We start from the raw sequence: 22087 nt of genomic DNA, 5'->3' as shown, positions 1-22087 counted from the left end.
TAATGATGAATACTGAATTATATTGTAAAAGTAATATCATTCAGTAGTACAACACATTATTTCCACACAAACCGCAAAAATTATATAGCTAGAGAGTCAAACTGTCAACAGCCTGCTACATAAAATTATTTTACAAGAAAATCCAATGGAAGGCTCTCCTCAGAGATTAAGTAAAGAAACTGTGTGAGAGGCCTTACTAAAAAAACTTAGGGCATTTAGTATAAGAATGTTCTAGAATTTGTCCCGACCACAAATCCTCTTTCGAGCTTAGGTGATATCCCAAGGCTTAATGTTAAATTAAATTAACTGCATATGAAACAACTTCATTAGGAATCCTTATAAACGCTGCTGTTGCCCAACAGTCTTAAACTAGCTGTTCCTTCGGGTCCAGAGTAGACAAGACAAACATTTGTAATCATGCCTTTGTGTTGTGTAATTTTTTTTTAAAAAAAAATACAAAAGGGTGGGGGGTTGTTTGGACGAAAGCTCGTCTTAGTGCAACACGAAAGACTGAATCAGTTTCCCTAGACTTTAAAGGGCACAGCAAACATATACTCTGGCACCTTGGCCTTGTGTGCTGATCCTAAAGCCACTGCCTAGGGAAACCAGTGATATTGTTCTCGCAAAGAACTGCACTTCGGAAGCATAGTCATCTGTAGAGTGATTATCCATTAGCATCTAATCCCACTGCCACAGGAATCTGGAATGTCTACATGGACCAAGAACCCTGGTCACCAGGTTGCTATGCAATCAAATACACGTCTGGCTGATCTACCTTCAGGCAATGGAGTTCTCAGAGGTTGCAGCATGAAGGTGTGGCTGTCGGTATGTAGCTAAGGTAGCTTCAAACTCTGGTAGAGAAGACTGGCAATTAAATACTCTGGAAGCATAGTCTTCTAGGAATGTGTTATCCTGATGGAGTAGCTCTTCAAAGCAATATGCATGTTTGTGTAGCCCATTGGGATTTAACAATCACAGACTGGATGAGGAGTGTGCAAGCTACCACAGGCCGGCATGTCAAAGCAGTCCTCTCTATGGGATGCACTAACCTTTTTGTGATCAAGCATTCCCACTAAATGTCGGTGTAGGATATGATGTCCAGGTCCTCCTCATGGGGTCAATGGTTATCTTTCTAGACGTGTCTCAACATGTACATCATTGGACAGCTGAAAAGACTTTTCAAGATTTAATATGTGCCATGGAACACCACCATATCAGTTTCTAAAAATTGCAGTTACCCACAGATAAAGGGGGTCTGGGAGCCACAGACTTTTGAGCGTATTGTCTAGTGGTACAATAGCAATGGCTCTCTCACTGGCTAGCATGTATACATCTTCAGGAAAGAAACTACATGCAGGCACGTTTAAACAGTGGGGAGCTACATGCAATGCTGCTGCCAGGGATGAATAATCGCCCCCAAAAGTTACTGTTATTATTACACAATGCACTGATATATTGGCGTACTGCACTCAGCCTGACTCGAACCACAGCTCTGTATGCTTCTACTATCCGCCTGTGTGGTCTGCACACGCCATCTAGTATACTGTCGCTATCCAGGCTACGACACTGGAAAGAGCAGGGAATAACTACAATGGGAGATTTGTGCAAAGAGGACACTATGATTCCCCACCAAGAATTAATCTCCTACCCTTTGCATTGGAACCTTTTCCTAAAACATGCTAATATATTATAATACGCGTGACAATATTGGACACCATCAGGGGAAGAACCCAAGATGCACGCTCTGGTGCAAGCACTCTATGAAATGGGGTCGGACAGACACCTGGTGAGGTGGTTATACAAGGCCCTCCGCTGCCATCTACAGATATCCTTGGTACCACACTTTGAGAAATGGGAATAAGACTTGGCCTGCCCATTCCATGACAAGGAATGGAGATTTGTGATGGAATATGCAACCCTCCCCCCCCCCCCCGTAATTCTTGTTTCAAATGTATGCAATATTCAATATTTTATTGGGCATGCTCGCCCACTTTCCCTCAGTGGTGTCCTCATGCCCTGCTGCCATGTGGAGGATACTGACCTTCTCCACATGCCGTGGGCATGCCATTCCTGGAGGTCTTATCGGTGAAGTATCTGTGATTCACTATGTTCGGTGACAGAGCTAGGGTATTGGGATACAATGGAGCGTTACATACTGGGGCTTTACCCGAGATCCAGCAGTTCCAGGGCGGTGCTGCGGTTCGTTGATTTGGCCTTATTAATAGTTAAACAACAAATAACAATCCATTGAAATCACTAGTCCCTCCAACGAAGATGGCATAGTGAACGGAGATGTGCTGGTGGTGAAAGGCAGAAAGCTCAGCGTTGCACAGAGAAGAGTATAGGGGGGCTATAGAAGTATCCCATTTCCGCAGCATGGGACATGATGTTGGAATAGTTCAGTCTCCAGAGGATGACTAGACTACTACCATGCAGTCGGGAGGTGGATCAGTAGCTTGGGAGATCCGACCTGCCCACATCTATATTGTTGCTTCCCAAGGGGCCCTAAATATACAAATAACTATGTATTATATCAAGTTCTGTGAACTCACCCCTCTTTCCTTTTATATAATCAATATGCATAGAACAATTAGGGCAGGACTAGGACATGGTGCGCGTTGGTGGGTGTTGTCTATTTTATGTGCGAGCAAAACTTACTCCTGTGGGATATTGACAATCTGTGAATGTACCAGCGATATTTCTCTGTAATAATGCATGATGACAGCTCAGTTATCCAAAATGCCTGTAACATTCAACGTAATTGCTGGTTTACTGATTGCTATTGTTTTCGGTCTACTGTTTGTGGTTTGCAAAACCTAAAAAAAAAAAATAAAAAAAAAAAAAATGTAAAAATAAGATTTTTCAAGATTGCTGTGAGAGGCTTTTCCTTGAGGCACCACGGTGGGGGGCGAGGGGGAAGCGAAGAGGCCAGAAGGGAATACATAAATGAATATTACCTCCATGTTAGCCCTGCTCTACTGCAGAAATTATGAACTGACAACCTACCTCACAGAAATACATTTCAGAATGTCTCAAGTGCAATAGATTCAGAGGGAAAGATGATAAAAGGCAGAGAACTATGTTGTGGGGTTCTCCTTACAGTGAGGCTTACAATCACTGCTATCTGGTCAGATTGTGGACATCCTCAAGAGGCTTAATGTAACAATCCAGGTTTTTGTATGGCAACATGCATTGGAAGCAGTTTTCTTTATCGTCATTCTTACTGAAAGATTTGAGCAGCAAAATTGCAACATATGGTTGAAACCTATTTTAGTTTTTTTAAAGATGTCCTGAAATATTTTATTATTAAAGTGTTGCTTTAAAAGGAAAAAATAGCAAGCAAAAGTGGGCTTTACATAGGCATTTTGTTTTGCTTTATTGAGAGATTCTTTTCGCTTGGCTTCAAAATTGTCCCCATCCCACATGGTCGGGCCTATTCATAGTTAGGACTATTAAAGAAGATCAAATGATGGAGAAAAAACAACTTACAGTGTCTAAGATTTGTTTGCCAGTGTGGGGCAGAATACAGAAGAAAGGTTGCTTACCTGCAACAATGGTTCTCCAGTAGGTGCGTGTTCCTTATATTCACAACCACACAAATATATTTCTCGCTATGAGGACATTCTGAATTGATTGAACAAGTATACAAAACGCAGGCTTACATCTGCAACTTTTGTTGATTTACTCAATTTTAAGATTCAAACATTCCCAAGGAGTATGCTGCGAAATCGTACACTTTTAGACTTATTAAAAAATCCACTTGGTGTAATCCTGCATATTATCTGCAGACAGACAAGCATCAAGTCTGGGGGAAGTGGGGAGGGGGTGCATTTGCATCAACACCCTCCTTTCTACACATCAAAATCGTTAAAGTGTTACCTACATCTCCCTTGAAAATACAAAAGTATTTAGGAAATGTGTCCACCTTTTTAGATGCTTCATTTACACTGGATGACTCTGGACCATTTGTGACCATCTATAAAGCTCTGGCTTTGTAGACATTCCTAATATTGCAATATCGGCCTGACTGTGAAATCCAGTTTCCCCTGCCCCCAACATAAGCAAGTGGGAAATTTTCTGTAGAAGTCTGTTGCATTAACAATACATATTTGCATGCCCTGGACCATGATCTCTCATTGGTGGTCACAGAGGACATCTTCTAATGTGAACAAAAGTACAACTTGAAGCTAGATCTAAGGTGAAAGGTTTGGTTGACAAACCATTTTATGCATCAGGCAATGTGAGTTAAACAAGACTCCCTCACTGGCCACTAATGCAATTTTGCCAGCACAGGTGAGATATGAAAAGTATGTTGCATGTCCACAGCTAATCTTACTGCAAGTTCTGAGTAAGCTTTACTGTCTGTATTTATGATCACCCTGGTGCAATTTAAGCCTGCAAACCGTTGTTGGTGACAGGGTCCAAAACTCCAAAAGTTATAAGTTTCCCAGTACTGGAGAAACAGATAGGCTATTGCAGCTGTATGTGCCAGATTACAACGTGGTTGCAGCAATGTCATACTTGCTAGCATGCTCTCAAGAAAAGAAACGTCAACCTTGCATCTCATTGGCAGCCATATTTGGAAGACCAGGTTAAATTTACTAAGGCACACCTCTTGGCATTCATTTTGCCCCAAAAACAAATCAAATCCCGCTGGACAACTGGGATATGTTGTGATCGTAATTACTACTGGGGATTCCTAGAACAATGGTAAGAGCTCTGGAGGCAGACATGCTTGGAGCCAACAGGATGGCAGTGTACATGATGCTCAACAGATGAGTTTCAAAAGTGAGCGTAGCAGCTATACTCCAATGAACAGGTTATGATTTGCAATAGTACCTGCTTTTGTTGCCCAAAATTACCACATTAAGGAGGCGTTGTAACCAACAGATAAATTAAATCTAGGTTCAAATGACCTAGCCATTAAAGCTTTTTAGCAATAGGTTCTACAGTGGTGTTTCTCCATCAGGTTAATCACTGCTGGAGGGTTGTGCAAATACAGAACGGTGCAACAGTGCCTTCAAAAGTATTTAGTATCATAAACGTGAGGAAGGCTGAAGGTTTCCTCTAGGGAAGGAAAGGAAAAATCCCTACTACACAATTTAAAATGGCTACATAGGGAGTATGACAAGCTTCAGGACAGACACACTCGCTTTTTCACACAACTAAACAATCCAACCTTCTTGTAAGGACTGTCAGGCAGTAAAAAGGCAAAGAGTCTATTGGCCAAGATATATATATTTTTATATTACTGATTTAAAAAAAAGTATTATTGATTAAAAAAAAGTAAAAGAGTAATCCTTTTTTGTTAAAACGCTAATTGAATGATATATATCCAGTTTGTCTGTAAAGTCTTTCTTAGACATTTTGCCACTGGGCTTTTAAGTGACTGTATGGACAGGTGCAGGTCCTGAGGTATTCCACACAAGACAAGTTGAATGTATAGGAAAAGCTGCATATGGTTCAAATGGTAAAGATGTGACAGCATCAATATATTTTATTGAAAAGAGGGCAGAATAAAGTTTGTTCAAGGATTACTTCTATCCATAATAGCAGCAGATGCATTAGCACAGTTCAGAATATTCTGGAATAGGTAAGCAATGAGGTATAATGGATGAATCCTCACATGTCCTCGAAAAAATCTTATGAAGACACTAGCATAAGACTATGGTGTAGAAGATTGACCTATATATTTTAACGGGCTAGTGAAAAAGTGTGCACGGGCTGGTAAAGAGGATAATCGAGTGGGTCACAGCTGAACTAAACAAACGAAAACAATACGAATTTTGATTTATTGTGTTAATATCAGGTATTTGTGAGCAATAATTACCGGAAAAATCACATGACTGCACCACAATAATGTCTAACAAGAACATGTACAACCTGGCCTATTATGACGGTTAGCTATAGAACATTTTTATTTTACAATAACCAAAATAAATAATACTGACAAAAAAGTAATTTTACAGAATGACAAGAAGGTGCAACCCTTTCTTTCGAAAGGTAATGACAAACTGCCCTACATGAACGAATGACTGATTAGCAGGTTTATATCTTACACCCCAGCTAGCACGTTTGCTGCAATTTAAATCTCCATATAAAAGTAATAACATTCTACCAAACTGTGGTCATTCTACCTACCGTTGACTGTTGTGTGCATATGTCTGGTAAACGCTTTATCTATTTCCAGAAAAGATTTCGTCAACACCTTTTCTAAGTTTTTCTCTTCGGACAGAAACTTTCTGGAAAAAAAGAAAACGAATAAATGAGTGCAAAACGACGGACTGGATTGGTGCCTTGAAGCTCTGTGACAGTTGAAGATCCTGGTTCCCATGCTCTGTGAAATACAAACACACATCAGCTTCCCACAAGACAGACTCACAAATAGATCTTATATTGTTCCCTGCCTCCGACATTAAAAATGACCTCTGCCGCTACATGCTCTAGTCCAGTGGTTCCAAAGCTGTGGTCCGGGGACCTCTGGGGGTCCACAAAGCCTTCTCAGGGGGTCCACGACAGCCTAGAAAATTCAAAAATATTAACAAATATTGACAAATTAGGTCCCCAGCTTCCAGTAATGACTCAGACGGGGGTCCCCGTACTCCCATGACGATTCAGTGGGGGTCCCTGGGTTCCATTAATGTTAAGTGGGGGTCCACAGAAATCAAAAAGGTTAGGAACCACTGCTCTAGTCTACGAGTATATATGACCACTCTCCAGTGATGCTATCTTCGGGTGCGATCGGTGAGGTGGTGTTGGAAGCAGGGCAGGGGGGAGTGCTTGGGGGAAATCAGCCAAGGGTTCTGTAGGCAGGGTTGAGAATAAAGCATGCTCCAGATCCTGGATCTCGAACGCAAGTCCTGAAGCCCTTCAGAATATCTTAACCGCCAACTAGCTGTGGTGAGAACGTTCCTCCGTCAAACGGCCCTCGAAAAAGCACAAACGTGCTCAAGTACATCCATGCAAAGAATTTACGAGCAAGGTGACAAATCAGGAAAACTTCTGTATTTCCCCTCCAGCATTGTTCTAGAAATATGTGATGAGCACAACTTCACTGTATGGACATCGGTCGGCATTACAGCAGTCTTTTTCTGCAAACTTTGAATGTCTCTATGCCCACGAAGAGCACCTATTGTGTAAAATATGGCATCTGATCCTGGATGACAACCCCAGAGACATGCTTACCCCAGCCAACCGTATGGCCCTGGACAGCCTTACCATAGAAGGAGAAATCAGAAAGGCGATACGGGGATTAAAATCAGACAAGATACTGGGACCTGACATGTTCCCTACGGAATTCTACCACAAATATGCAGCGTGTCTCACTCCACACCACCTTAATCTTTACATGGAAGCAGGGGATAAGGGTTTCCTCCCTGCTGATATGGATACGGCCACCACAATGGTCATCCCCAAACTGGGCCAACACACCAACCTCTGTGCTGCATACAGGGCCACCCCCCTACCTCCAACCCAGACCTGATCTCTCCCCCCCCCCCCCCCCCCCCCCCCCCCATTAATGCTGCCGTTGAAATCCTTGCTAACCTCATCGAGAACCGACTCCGGACATTCCATCGTGAGCTGGTCCACCCAGATCAAAGAGGATTCATGCCAAGGCAGCCTACGCGCCACTGCATCTGCAGAGTCCATGTGGCTATAGCCCGAATGAGGGCACTCGAGATCCCACTGGCCATACTCCTCCTCAACTTCCAGAAAGCATTTAACACAGTGGACTGGTCTTTCCTGTTGAAAGTTTTGAGGAGAACAGGGCACGGTCCTAGGACTTACATAGGACTGTTATACTAGAGCCTATTCAATGGAGCACTCTGGTCAATGGAGCATTGTCGGTTTCCTTCCCCAACCGCAGGGGCACCTGGTAGGGTTGCCCACTGTTGCAGCTCTTGTTCGCCCTCATCACTGACACATTGTCCCACCTACTGCACAGTGATGCCCGGATTTGGGGATATCGATGGGGAGATGCCATGGAAGATCTGATCTTCCTTCACGCTGATGACACCCTTTCCCATTCCTACTCCCAGTCTTCAGGCCCCAGATTCATGGAAATCCTGGAATTATATGCTATGGCCTCAGGATTACGGGTCAACCACACCGAGTCGCAGGTCGCCCTGCTCCAAGGGGAAGCTGCCAAGAGAACATGGCCTACCCCATCCCAGTGCACGGCGGTGCCTTTAAATTTCTAGGAGTTTATATTTTCAGAAACCTTAAGAGCTTAAATTCACCCCTCTAAGGAACTTTGTCAGGACAGACCTTCAGCACTGGAATTCCCTCCCCCTGCAATTTCTGGGCAGAATAGCACTGTTTAAGAGGATGATCGTCCCTCGCTATTTCTGTGTCTTTCAAAAATATCCCCTCTTCATTCCTCATAGTCGGGTCTGGAATCTTACACTCCTTCCTCTGGTCCATGTGACTGCCTCAAATCACCTATGATAAACTTAGTAAGTCGCCCTATGAGGGAGGTAGCAAGTATGGTGTACATATTTCAATACTACAGGGCAGCACACCTCCTGGTGGTGAATGAATGGCTGACAGGCGGATGGGTCGCCTCAGCTTACAGGACCGAACTATCGCTCCTGAAACTAGACTGGCTGATGGGGATACTCTATGATGACTCCCAGAGCTGACTAGGCTGGTCGTCCACTGTTGGTAGGTAGCAGCTAGGGACATGGGATTGGGTAAGACCCTGATGCATCAAAACCGTCCATGGAGGGGTAGGCAACCGACACATACAATGGCACTCCAACTCTTTGCTGTATAGGACAGGGTTGTCATCACAGTCTTGGGGGACATATGGGGAGGGGGTGCAATCTACTCCTTTCACAAGCTGCAAACATAATTCTCTTTGTCCAAAACACAATTCCGCAAGTACCTCCAGTAGTGGCACGCCGTACAACTCTACAAGTCCATATCAACAGACCTCACTGATGGGTACACTAGGGAAGGGGGTACCTCCCAAATCTACAGCACCCTAGTGGCAAATGCATCAGACAGCTTCAAAGACCTGAAACAGAGATGGGAGGTGTGTAACGGGCCTCTGGAAGAGATGGGCTGGACATCAGCAGTGCGCCTTGCACCCAGTGAGATTACGATCGCCTTGAGAATTCAACTTAATGAATTACTTCAACACCACATACCTGTCCCCACTGAGTCTTTGGCAAGCTGAATAGCTCCCCAATTAGCATTGTCTCCATTGCTCCTGCACTAATGCGTCCTTCTATCATGTTGTTTGGCAATCACTGCCTGCTGATGTTGTATCACGAGTGCTCTGACCCAAATTCTACAAACTCATATTACCCACACACTGAACCACGCATTACTAGACGTTCTCGATGAGGTGGGTGATTGCAGGAGGGACCACACCCTGATTAGGGTGGCAACGGAGGTTAGTAGGTGAGACATAGCCCAGAGAAGGAGATCCACGTTCTTGCCAACCCCCTCGGAGTGGCGCATGGACTGATGTGTGAAACTCAATTAACCATTCTATAAGGCTCGGGGAGCCTACAGAAAAATCTGGGTCAAGTGGTTTAGCTACTATGGCTTGATGTACTGAAAACTAAGAGCTGTGTTATCCTGTAAAGATCCTTATATAAGTGCTGGGTGAGGCTTATTGTTATGTGGCACAGTATGCTTTGTATACCCATGTAGAAATGGCAAAACTTGGCTACCAAAAAAATGAGTGCAAAACAACTTTTTCGATTTTACAGACATCGCAAACAGCCGTCACTAGTAAAATGAGCCTTGCTGAATGTAAATCCTAAAATAGAAGTCTTCATATTGTGGTAGGGCAAAGGACTGAATTGATTTCATCAGAGGCACCAAGAAGAACATGTACTATGCCTCTGGGGAAGAGACAAACATGCTGATAATGGTGCTATGTTTTCGGTGGGAAAAATAAACCCCACAAAGTGGCAGTGAACCACTCTATAATGGGCCATCACAATCACTCATGTCCTTCAAGTGTCAACACAGGTGGGTTTGCTCCAGATAACTTTCAAAGTTCCACCCTATCCACTTCTGATGGATGATTACGCTATGAATACCGTCATGTGGCAATCTACAGCATGTGTTTTGTGGCTACTAAAGCTTTTCTTCAACTCTAAAACACGATATATGCACTGATCTTAGCCCCAGGTGAAATTTATGAGCATCTCTTCAAAGGAAAAGCTAAGAGCAACCATTTGTATTAATTTAATCTCAGAAAAACAAACAAAACAGTAATGAAAAAACCGAAATGAACTACTGGCCAAATCAAGGTACATAACTCAGGTACTGTGAAACCCAGTATTGTTTTACAAGTCTTACCCAATGTATTCCTTCATGTATTTGTCACAGAAATCAGCAGCTGCTGCGCCACCATGCCCGTCAAAAACAGCGAAGTACAGCACATCTTCAGTGAGTTGGCCATAATTAAAGCGATCCTCGTTTTCTTTGCGTTTTCCAATATCAGTGGCACATCCCACCTTGGACAGGCTTATCTTGGGAATAAGCTTCCCGTACTTTATACTTGGTGGTAGCAGAATGGGTTCATCTATGCGGTTATCCCAGATACCAAACGAATCCCATGTGCCTGGACGGCCACTGCCGTCTAGGTCAAAGCGGGCAGAGAATGGTCTGCGCTCGGTGGTGGAGCTCTGACACGCGGGAACCACTAGTTTATCGTCTTGCAGTAAGCGGGAAGTCAGCAGTGCTCCTCTCCTCACCTGTGACCCTCCATTTCTGATCAGATGTGCTAATGCAACTGTTGACATTACTAAACTCCACAGAGAGCAACAATGAAGGAAAAATGTATCTTCTGCAAAAAAAGAAAGTCTTCAAGCGTTGGAAAAGCACTGAAAAGAAAAACAAAAAAAACATTCATCTGAACAGATGTTTAGGTAAAAAACAACAAGCTTGATGGCATGCTTTTAACATTTAAAAAAAAAAAAAAAACACATACAGCATTGGCAAAACCAACAGGCTTCGCCCATCTGAGATCTATTGGTTTTGTCAAGGTTTGTTAGACATGTTCCACAGCAGCGCGGGTTTAAAGTAAAGAAAAAAAGGGATATGATGCAGCCAACGCTGGCCGTTTCACAGCAGTATTTTCTTTACTTTCAGCCACGCTGCATAGCAGCCTGTGCAACATATGTAAAATACATTCACAAAACCAATACATTTTGCACATGCAAAACCTATTGGCTTTGCAAATGCTTGTTTGCAGCTTCGTTGGTTGCCGTGCTTCAGAACAGCATGAGTAATAAACATGCACCATAAAGCAACATTTACAAACTGCCATCTCTTCCCTTTCCCAGATCATATTTTCATATTATTCTGTTCCATTAGCCGAGTTTAAATGTGCTTTCATTCTGATTAATATTATCCTGGTTTCTGTCGATACATTTTTTTTTAATCAATTAAAATTAAATGAAGTAAGGGTTGAGGCTAGCTAGCCCAACTCACTGTTGTAGCCTGGCTTGTCATGGTGTCAAAGACTGCAAATGCATAACATTATACTAGCCCCAACCCTGTCGCCACCCCTCCTTTCAACATCAAAGTTTTATGCAAGGTTCATACCTATATGTTGTGGAGCAAACGAAAGGTATGCGTGAATTGTTGGGCAAGAATGTTACATTTGAATGGACAAGCGATATTGATAAAGAGTTTACTATTATAAAGAGAGGTAGCTGAGGCTATTCCATTTCAACTATTTAATATGCCAAGATTGTAGTAATGGGTGCTAATCAACATGGAATGGGAGTGGTGTTAATGCAATCTAGGAGGAATAAGGATGAGGTAGTGGCATTTGCCTCGAGGGCCTTACGTGGAGCAGAAGCGACATATTCAGTCATAGAACATGAAGCGTTAGCGTGTTGGTGGGGGTGAGTTATTTCAGGAAGTACCTATGGGGTACGTAATTCATGTTATGCATGGATCACAATCTTTTGGTTCACTTATTCTCCACAAAAGGTGCGAGTAAGGCAACTCCTAGGATTGCCAAATGGTCCTATAGATTTCAAGAATATCAGTTCAGTTTAGAGTATATTCCTGGTGAGAAGAATATTTTTGCAGACTGTTTGTTGCGTCTGCCGGTGAAGATTAGTGAGGAAGATAACATGAAGGACGGTTTTGAGGTGGTGGCGTGTAATATGATAGATAAAAGTGAATGTATAAAAGAAAAGGAGTGAGCGGAAGGAGGAGTTAAGTCAGGATGAAGTTCTACAAGAACTGATTTCGCTGTTAATGTAAGACGGTCTAAAAAGCAAAAGGTGCATGAGTCTTTGCAGGGATAAAAGTAGATTTTTGATGAATTGAGTTGTGCAGATGGGATGTTGAGACAGGCTATTTTGTTGGTGGTGCCACAAAATATGCACAGTAGAGTATTAGATTTGGCTCATGAGCAACATCTTGCTATGAGTGCAATGAAAAGGAGGATTCGAGAAATGTTTTGGTGGCTAGGAGTGAACAGAGAAGCGAAGCATTGGGAGAGAGGATGTGTAGCATGTGCTTTGAGTGATAAATCCCAAGTGAGAGTACCAAGTCCTATTGAAGCTGTACAGGTACCAGACAAGCCTGTGTCAAATTAGGGAAGGATACTGTTGGAGCGTTGAATATATTGAAGGAGAATGGTAGATACGGGATTGTACTGATGGATTACTTTTCATGTTGGCCAGAGGTTAAGTTTGTGAGAACAGTCAATACAAAGGAAGTGACAACATTGTTACATGAATTGTTTATGCGGTAAGGAGTTCCATCAGAGATTGTAACAGATAATGGAGTCCGATTCACATCAGATTTTAAGCACTTCATGAACAGTTGGGGAGTGAAGCATGTTGCAACTTTTGTATCATCCTAGAACTAATGGTCTGGTGGAAAGGTGTAATAGAGTTATCATGAACAATGTGTGGTTGTTGTGCGTCAATGGATTAAATTGGAGGCAAGAGATGGAGGATCTTATATGGGCTTTGCGCACCACACCGAACACTGTTACAGGTCTGTCACCATTTGCCCTACTTAAGGGAAGAGAGGCAGGAAATAAGTTGGTTCGCCCGTGGATGGGTAGTGTGGAAGTGTCTAAGGAGAAAAAGTAAAAGGTGGGTGAAAAACGAGCAAAAGCACAAAGCAAGTATGTAAGTGAAAGGAAAACCAGGTGTGCGAAGGTGAAGGAAGGTGACTGGGTGAGAGTCAATTTACCAGGTATAATCACAAAAGAAAGTTCAAAGCATTCGGAGCCCAAGAAAGTGGTGTGTGTTAAGGAGAGTGTGGTCAGACTGGATGATGGTAAATGGTGGAACAAAGACAAACTGGCCATACAAAGTGAAATCAGTGGGGTGAGAGGTATGGATTCTGGTATTAGGAAATTTGGTCTGCAGGTGTCAGACTGTAAAGATAGAACACCAAGGGAAAGGAAAAAAAACAGTATGGTTGCAGGATTATAAGATGTATAATGTGGAATGAGTATGATTAAAGTGTTGCAGGAGAGGGTGGATAGAATATATAATTGAAAAATGCATACAGGTTGTTATATTGTGACTTGAAAGGTTATGAATTTGACGAGGTGTTTATGAGGTAGTGATAATGTTGGTAATGGAATGTGTGTGGAGGAAGTGACAATTATTGCTCTCCCGCTTCCTCGCTGGTCATGAAGATGTATACTGAATACTGTGAAACTTACCTGTGTTGAGTCTAAATACCAATATACGCCCAATCAGAATTAACCAGGTGCACAGCTGGCACCAGTGAAGCTACACAATGTGCAGCCCTCTTGTTACCCATGCCTAGGTTTACACCCGTATTACATGCCCATGGGTGCTTTTTAAATGCTTGAAACATTACAAAACAGTACAATAATAGACATTTATTAACACAAGCCGCTCTAGGTCCCCTTTTCCACTACTTGAACAATTCCTTGGCTAGCACTTACATGATCGCACCCAAAGACACCAAAAGAAATCTCCAATTGATGTTCATCAATCCCCCAACTACAAACCTGTCTCCTCAAGTCTGCTCAAGGTGTTTAATTCAGGTAGTTTTTACCTGATCTGCTCTAGGGGCTGACTTAAATCTTTTCCATATCTCCTATGAGGTGTGCACACCTAATTCATTAACACAAAAGTACCACCAAAAAAAGATTCTATGGCTAGTGGTGAAGGACAGCATTAGTTGAAGAAAGTAGAAAGTCCAACTTGAGACTAAATGCAGATCGGACTGCAAGCTTAACCTGTTTTGGGGCAGAATTACAAAATAAATTAATCGGGCCCAAGCGTGCCACGTTCGTTTCTGCTACATTAAGCAGAGGAAGGGAGGACGAGCTTAAGCTGCAACAGGTACCCCCCACAGCCTTTTAGTATAACCATCAGCATGGATAGATGGCATTTATCATGTGCATGCTATTGTACTCGGTCTACTGCACGTGGTAAACATCTGTTTATCAAATTTTGTGCAACAAACCAGGTAAGTAGCACTATAATTTGTGCTCAACTCAACTTAAGGATAGTGGGTGTTCAGACTACTTTATTTTTTCCCCTCTGCTGTCATCTTTATCTGTTTGGATAGTAACTGGTGTCGAACAACTGTAAATTCAGGACTTCTGTTGGCAAATAAATATAGCAACATAAAAGTATGACGAACAGAGTGCTGAAACTTTGAAACACTCACCCTCAGTCACAGATATGCTTATAACCCATCGTTCTTTAAATAAATATATACACACAAATAAGAAAACACAGAACAAAGCATGATTAATTGCAAAGTCTGGATGGAAGGTGATCAGTTCAGCAGTATCGAAAGGGTCTGGAGGAGACCAGTGATGGAACAGGATTCCCTCTGGGAGAATGGTGCTACAGATTAACAGGGAGCAGAGAAACGTATTGGAGATAGCATACTAAAATAGTCCAGATTCCAAAGGGACACTGTGGGGGTTATTACAACTTTGGAGGAGGTGTTAATCCGTCCCAAATGTGACGGATATACCACCAGCCGTAGTACGAGTTCCATAGGATATAATGGACTCGTAATACGGCTGGTGGTATATCAGTCACTTTACCGTCACTTTTGTGACGGATTAACACCTCCTCCAAAGTTGTAATAACCCCCTAAGTGTCTAAAGTGAGGTCAGTTCCAAAGCCTACCTTAAAATCTGTTGCCCAAAATGATTTTGGGACAAAGGGTGAAACTACAACATAATTCATTCTATGCTAGCACATCTGTAAAGTCTCACCTATAGATGAGTAGCTCGTGGATCAGGAAAGAGTCTCAGTCTCTCAGTCTCTCAGTCTCTCAGTCTCTCAGTCTCTCTCTCAGTCTCTCTCTCTCTCTCAGTCTCAGTCTCTCTCTCTCTCTCAGTCTCAGTCTCTCTCTCTCTCTCAGTCTCTCTCTCTCTCTCAGTCTCAGTCTCTCTCTCTCTCTCAGTCTCTCTCTCTCTCTCAGTCTCAGTCTCTCTCTCAGTCTCAGTCTCTCTCTCAGTCTCTCTCTCTCTCTCAGTCTCTCTCTCTCTCTCAGTCTCTCTCTCTCTCTCAGTCTCTCTCTCAGTCTCTCTCTCTCTCTCTCTCTCTCTCTCTCAGTCTCTCAGTCTCTCTCTCTCTCAGTCTCTCTCTCTCTCTCTCTCTCTCTGTCTCTCTCTCAGTCTCTCTCTCAGTCTCTCTCTCAGTCTCTCTCTCTCTCTCTCAGTCTCTCTCTCTCTCTCTCTCAGTCTCTCTCTCTCTCTCTCAGTCTCTCTCTCAGTCTCAGTCTCTCTCTCTCTCTCTCTGTCTCTCTCTCAGTCTCAGTCTCTCTCAGTCTCTCTCTCTCTCTCTCAGTCTCTCTCAGTCTCTCTCTCTCTCTCTCAGTCTCTCTCTCTCAGTCTCTCTCTCAGTCTCTCTCTCAGTCTCTCTCTCAGTCTCTCTCTCTGTCTCTCTCTCTGTCTCTCTCTCTGTCTCTCTCTGTCTCTCTCTGTCTCTCTCTGTCTCTCTCTGTCTCTCTCTGTCTCTCTCTGTCTCTCTCTCTCTCTCAGTCTCTCTCTCTCTCTCTGTCTCTCTCTCTCTCTCTGTCTCTCTCTCTCTCTCTCTCTGTCTCTCTCTCTCTCTCTCTCAGTCTGTCTCTCTCTCTCTCTCAGTCTCTCTCTCAGTCTCTCTCTCAGTCTCTCTCTCAGTCTCTCTCTCAGTCTCTCTCTCTCTCTCTCCTCCCCCCCCCCCCCCCAGCAGGAACATCAAACAAAATTAGTATTTGTGGATTCCTGTTACTTTAAATCTTCCATTGTAGATCAAGTCGCCTATGCAGACTGGGCTCTACTGCACTAGCCAGCATGCTTTCTACTTTGCCTTGATGGGAAATACCAAGATTTAGCAGCAATTATCCTCCCATAATATCTCACCAAAGGCTTGCCGAAAACAATGGAACCTTTTTGTAGAGCTGGTTACACCTACCCTAATGTTCACCTACCACCCACAGCCACTCGTCAGGTTTTCCAAAAAGGCTTTTATGTTATCTTGTTTGCCTTCTGTTTAAAGAAGCCCTTACTCACTCGCAGCTGATTATCTATTGCACTATCTATCAAGCAACAGCCTGTAAATAATAGTGGTTCATGAAGTTTTTGTCGGGTTAGCAGTCTGCAATGTTTTCTGTTATTTTCTGTGCATGCCCTGCTCCTCTAAGGCTATGCGCAGTACTATTACAAAGTACAGTTACAAATAAGGAGGCACAGAAAAAGGTCCCAACTGGTGGAAGACACATGCAGTATGACAATTCAAATTATATATATATATTTTTTTTAAATCAAAAACTTTGATACATGATTCATTCAAAACGCTGATGGTAAAATTCAGAACACCAAACAATCAAAATCTTGCTCTCAGAAGAAAGGAGAACATCTAGAATATTTTAGACGACTTGTCGCCTGAGGTTTGGCAGTGACAAACTTCTGCGCTGACCTTGACACATGAAAGTACAGTCAATGTTTTCAGAGACTGACAGTTTGGACAGCTGTTCCCACAATTAACATTCATTTACGAACGCAGGCACCAAATCAGGATTTTGAAAAGAAAACCTGTCTGTGTAACCGACTCACAAATACTTACCCTACCCCTCCCTTCACAATTTTTTTTTTTTAAAGATTACAGTAAACATCAGGCAAGAAAAATGATCATCGTTAAAGTATTGCCTGGAGAAGGCTCCTGTGCTGGACCCTGGGCGTCAAACCACTGCCTGTCACTCCCGCGGAATTACCTGCCGCAATTCGAAGCAACGTGAGGAAGGCTCACCGCCCATATCCATATACCCATTCTCCTACGGCCGCGAGGCAAGTGATTACTCGGTTCTCCCCCTCTTCCCTTACTCACCAATACAGCAGGATGCATATTGTCTTGTTGATGAAAGGACCGAAAATTAGAATTGATTCTTTAAGGAGATAATAGTTTTGGGGAAAATGTGTGACGCTGCTCAAATGGTCATCTCCCCTCGTTTTTAATATATATTGAGCTTATTAGATATGTACATGAGACCTCATACAAAAAGTGCTGTGCGCCTCTGTCCTATAGCTTAGTACCTCCCTCAAATGTATCCTCCCCGTTGCCACTCCCAGTGGCCCCACAGCTTCAGCAAGCAGGAGTACTGTTAGGTGCAACCATGCAAGATTTCCCTGTCAGGCACCACTGAAGGAAACAGCCACTTTTCTTCTCTACCTATAATGAAGGGGGTTTTATTAAGTACCTTAACCACTCCATTAAATGATTCTCTAATCCAAATTAGAACACAGAACCTATCGAAAACATCAAGTATCTGAACACTTCTTCCATGACAATGGTGTCAAAGGTTTGCCATTAAAAGAAGATCTACTAAACTATATCTAAGCTACTTGGTTAATGTTGTTAGTGGCAGATCGAGAGTAAATGGGCACAAATTGCTCAATTAGCTTTTAACACAATCTGGTGATGAGAATTATATTACAGATCAGGGCCGGCTTTAGGGCGGTGCAGCCGCACCGGGTGCTGACCCGGATGGGGGAGCTGTGTTTAGCAATAACTTACAAAACTTGCGATTTCAAAGCACCTGCTGAAAAGTTCCTTGTGCCTCCAGCCTTCATGAAGCAAATAAAATGCCAAGATAACTCTTGTGATTAATGTTCCTGCTAGAAAGTGGTTGGAGTTTTGTTCAGTGCGAGTTTTGACTCCATATAAAGTAGGGCAGAGGGTTAATGTGCCTGATGTAAAGACCAGAACTATGTTTTATGTGGATAGCTGAGTGGATTAGTAAAGCCAGACTTTACTAGCGCTTTAAGCAAATGAAATGTATTTGAGAGCGGACTACGGAAATATGGGGCACTTTTGCTGGGTGGCAGTGAGGGAATCCAAGGAGGTACTCATGTGGTGGGTTCCAAAGAAGATTGCTGCACCAGGCACCACCAGAGCTACTGATTTTAATATCCCAATTATTGTCAGTGGTAGGTCTTGAAGCTACACAATACCTGCCATGGGACATAACAAGGATCAAAAAAAGAAAACTCATTGAAAAAGGCTCCTCTCAATATCGCAAACAGCTGAAAAAACCCACGACTCGAGGTGCTGCTAAGGAGAAAAATTAGTCATTTGCCTTCTGGTCACATCAGCCTGCTCTTTGTTCACAGTAATTTCCTTAAGAGTATCCTCACAAACTGTCAACATACTTCAACTGGTACATTAACTCTAGTTCTGATGATGGAAGACACTACTTTGCACGATGAACCACTAACTTACAGCCCGAAGACATAAGCAATAATGAAAAAGGCTTTTGTTAGACATCACCAGAATTAAACACTGGCCATCTATGCATAAACGTGACCGATTATTACACGTAGTAATGTTGCTGAATCAAGGAAATCTAATGAAGTGGTTGGCATTGGGCCAGGCAACCAGCAGCAGGGAGGACCCAGCTCAACTTCTGCCTGGTCAACATCATGCCACGCAAACTAGAAAAATATGCAGCATCAAATAACTTCAGCATTTCAGATCTCCAAGTGGAAACCACCGTCAAAATGTGAGGTCTGATATCGTAGCTTTAAAATAATTAATAGACTTGAATGCTAAAAACAGAAAACAGCACCAACACTGGGGGGAATCTAGTTCATTCCCATCTGTTTCTACAGTCCACCGTATACCTTCCCTCTGAAACTAGAGGGCGCAATGGCAATTATTACTTATCTGGTTACTACATATTGTGCTTTACTCTAGCTAACAGAGTATGTGCCCAGACGTATGTGAGAAAGGATACAGGAGGAAGTAGTCAGAAGCAAGCCTTGAATCATCCAAATCACTTTCTGATTATCAACTAAGGCTAGTCAATGAAAGAGGGAAAATGGAAAGCAACCAAGAAAGCGCAAGCTAAACAATCTATATGTTCCTGCCCGCCTCCATTACATGATGCAGCTGAGACTAGCACCACTGATTGGATACGGGTGTAAAATATGCTAGAAGCACTGTAGATCTGAAAGTATGAGTTTATATAAGATGCAAGACTGCATTTAAAGATGTTACAGATCGTCAAGGATGCATTCGTAAAATTGGCAAGTATGCACTAAACGATGTCATGGTACTAACAAGGGCTTATTAATATATAAACTTCTGCCCTTAATTTAGTTCCCCCTCCCCACCCGTCTCGCACATTCACTACCCTTCTTTTGCTCTCCCCAGAGCTGGTATACATTAGAAATTCACTGGACACCCATCTCAGCAGCTATCCTCATCCTACGACCGGGTTCACTAAGTTTTCCCAACTCTACTGAGTGCGCCGAAACCAAAAGCAAATGGATTCGTACATCAAGCGTGCGTGCATTGGACGAAGCCACATGCTTCAGAGGGCCCGAGTGCCCCGGAGGCCCTTTTTATCCAAGCAAGAGTCAAACTTCAAATGCCTCACCCAAAGGACAATCGGAAATTCTTTTTGACCGAGTAGTGACCTGTCCGGAAACAGCTGTCTAAAGTCAAAGAGATCTATCTGGTCACGTCATTTTCTTTATCTCCTCATATTCACCCAGACCGGAGTTTATCCAATACACCTACGTATTTTCGGAAAGCACCTGGCCTTTACTGCTTTTTGTGACCCGTAAACGGCTGATAATACTTGGACTAGTTATACGAATGCACTTTCATACTGTTCCTAAAACGGTGAACATGCCTAGATTGTTTATGCTCAGGCTCTCTTCCTGTCCAAGAGTGTCGCGTTGTAGGTGGGAAACATTCATCCTATGCGAGATGGGATATCTCTTCACTCAGTACTTGCAAACTCTTGTCCTAGCCTACATTATTACATAAAATAACAGATCTCACTAGGATTTGTTTTGCCCTTTCTAATTTGCCTTCATTACAAATAATAAAGTTTCGCTGAACCTGAAAAGTCATTCACTGGATCGTCCAAATCAGTCTACTTACTGCTTAACAGTAGAGGTATCTCAAACTCAGGAGCACTTCAGGGAAACAGAAAAAACACCCTGCCTGTCATGTTGCAAGTTGGCCAGGGAATCGTAATAAACAAATAATTTCAATTTCTTAAACTGTCTGCGGGTCTTACAGTGACTATTTGAGAGTACAAGTAAGTACAAAGTGCATGCGTAATTGTTTATAGACCTTAACGATAGATGTTACTTACTACTCAACCAAGAAATTAACTTTAGGAGACTTGGAAGAAGAAAAAAATGAGTTGCAACCGGCAGAGAACCAAACTTATCGCTTGCATGTTAGAGCATATGTTGGGAAAAGGATTTCGGAAACAAGGGTACAGGTTCAACGAGGTACCTTACAAGGTACTGGAACCCGAGGTTTCATGCAATGCTCTGCAAGAGGGACATGACGCATTTAAGCAATTTTATAACAGGAACCTGAGACTAGAGACTGCACACATCTGCAGCAAAACCACTATCTGACCAACATAACCCGTAACAGACCTTAACACGTACGTGATATACATTGATCTACGGAGTGTGGCTTGACACCCACACCAGAGATTAGAGACGAGATTCTGCAGCAAGTGCATCAATAAGATACTCTATGTTACTCGTATTATACCCCGAGACTTGCAGCACGCAACGTACCTGTATCGAGCCGGTGAGCCACTTACCCTCCTAAACTAGCCAGTGCCGTTTCAAGTTCCCCTTTCTCTCCGTCATGTTTTTAGCGCTTTCACATGTTGACAAAATGGTGCATGAAGGGTAGCAGACGCATTTAAGGATGATGGATTCAGATGACAAAACCTCCTTGTGGGCGGAACCCTGGAGGGAGGGAGAGCAGGGGGGCGGGGGGATCTTCTGTGCCTTATCGGGTATGCATCAACCTTGACGAGGACCCTGGCCAATGGGAACGCGCAGCTGTAACAACGACTCGTGGAGTTGCCGTCACTAGGCGCCTCGCCAAGGAAAGGGTTGCAAGCACAGCAGGCCTCCCCATTTGAGATCCTGGGGCGTCACATATGTGGACACACCCACTTTATGGGCAGATGGCTACTACTGTAGCGCTACATAGTTCAAGGATCGCCTATGGATTATTTAGAACAAGTCAATTTGTCGGAGCCACACCCACCACAGAGAAAAATCTGGAAAGGCGATAAAAGGGAACCCCGCAAAAAACAGAGACCAACCCGCCAAAGGCCACATTGTTTAAAACAGCCCGCTGCGGTACAGTGTCATACCTCTTCTCCGTATTACTTTGGAAGCGGCGGAGTCCGCAGCAGATTCTACTCCGTCGATGCTGCTCTCCCTGCAGCTCGCCGTAGACTGGTCTCCTCCGATCTGATAAACTCCCACCGCCCTGCCCACCAGGAGCAGAGCAAGCGCGAGCCACTCAGTTAAGCAACGAAACCGCAGCCAATCGATACAGCAAGCGGTGTCCAGGCGCGTCCTACAGTAGCCAATCACAGAGCAAGACATATTCAGCCATTCAGAATGCGTACTCCGGCCATCGCCTCCGCTACAGTCCAACCGCAGCTCGCTTTCGTTGTAAACTAATCTGAAACTCGCAAATGAAACATTTGGTTCTCATACTCAAGGCGAGAGAAGGCCTCTCCCTGACGTAGCCACATTTGAATAGGCTTGTTGAAATAGAAACTGAAAGAGGATAAACGGACGTCTTGAATTGTGTAGAATATTAGTTAT

The 22087-nt window shown here is 43.3% G+C and overlaps 1 protein-coding gene across 3 annotated transcripts in view; it reads right to left on the bottom strand.

Annotated features, from left to right (window-relative positions):
* Window positions 1–21756, bottom strand: part of PPM1K (protein phosphatase, Mg2+/Mn2+ dependent 1K) — a 64174-nt gene extending 42418 nt beyond the window's left edge. Inside the window, exons 1-3 of one of the 3 annotated variants that reach the window (XM_069238396.1) lie at window positions 21625–21756; window positions 10321–10847; window positions 6142–6242 (exon numbers count right to left, since the gene is read on the bottom strand). In XM_069238396.1, coding sequence (XP_069094497.1) covers window positions 6142–6242; window positions 10321–10766 — 547 coding nt within the window. In that variant the 5' untranslated portion in view covers window positions 10767–10847; window positions 21625–21756. Of the gene's footprint in view, window positions 1–6141; window positions 6243–10320; window positions 10848–21031; window positions 21186–21624 lie in introns of those variants that run through there. The other 2 variants (XM_069238413.1, XM_069238404.1) reach the window with 2 other exon arrangements.
* Between the last annotated feature and the right edge of the window lie 331 nt (window positions 21757–22087).

This window comes from Pleurodeles waltl, chromosome 1_2 (assembly GCF_031143425.1).
Source record: "Pleurodeles waltl isolate 20211129_DDA chromosome 1_2, aPleWal1.hap1.20221129, whole genome shotgun sequence".
NCBI lineage: Eukaryota > Metazoa > Chordata > Amphibia > Caudata > Salamandridae > Pleurodeles > Pleurodeles waltl.
This window is presented reverse-complemented; position numbering and strand designations above follow the sequence as displayed.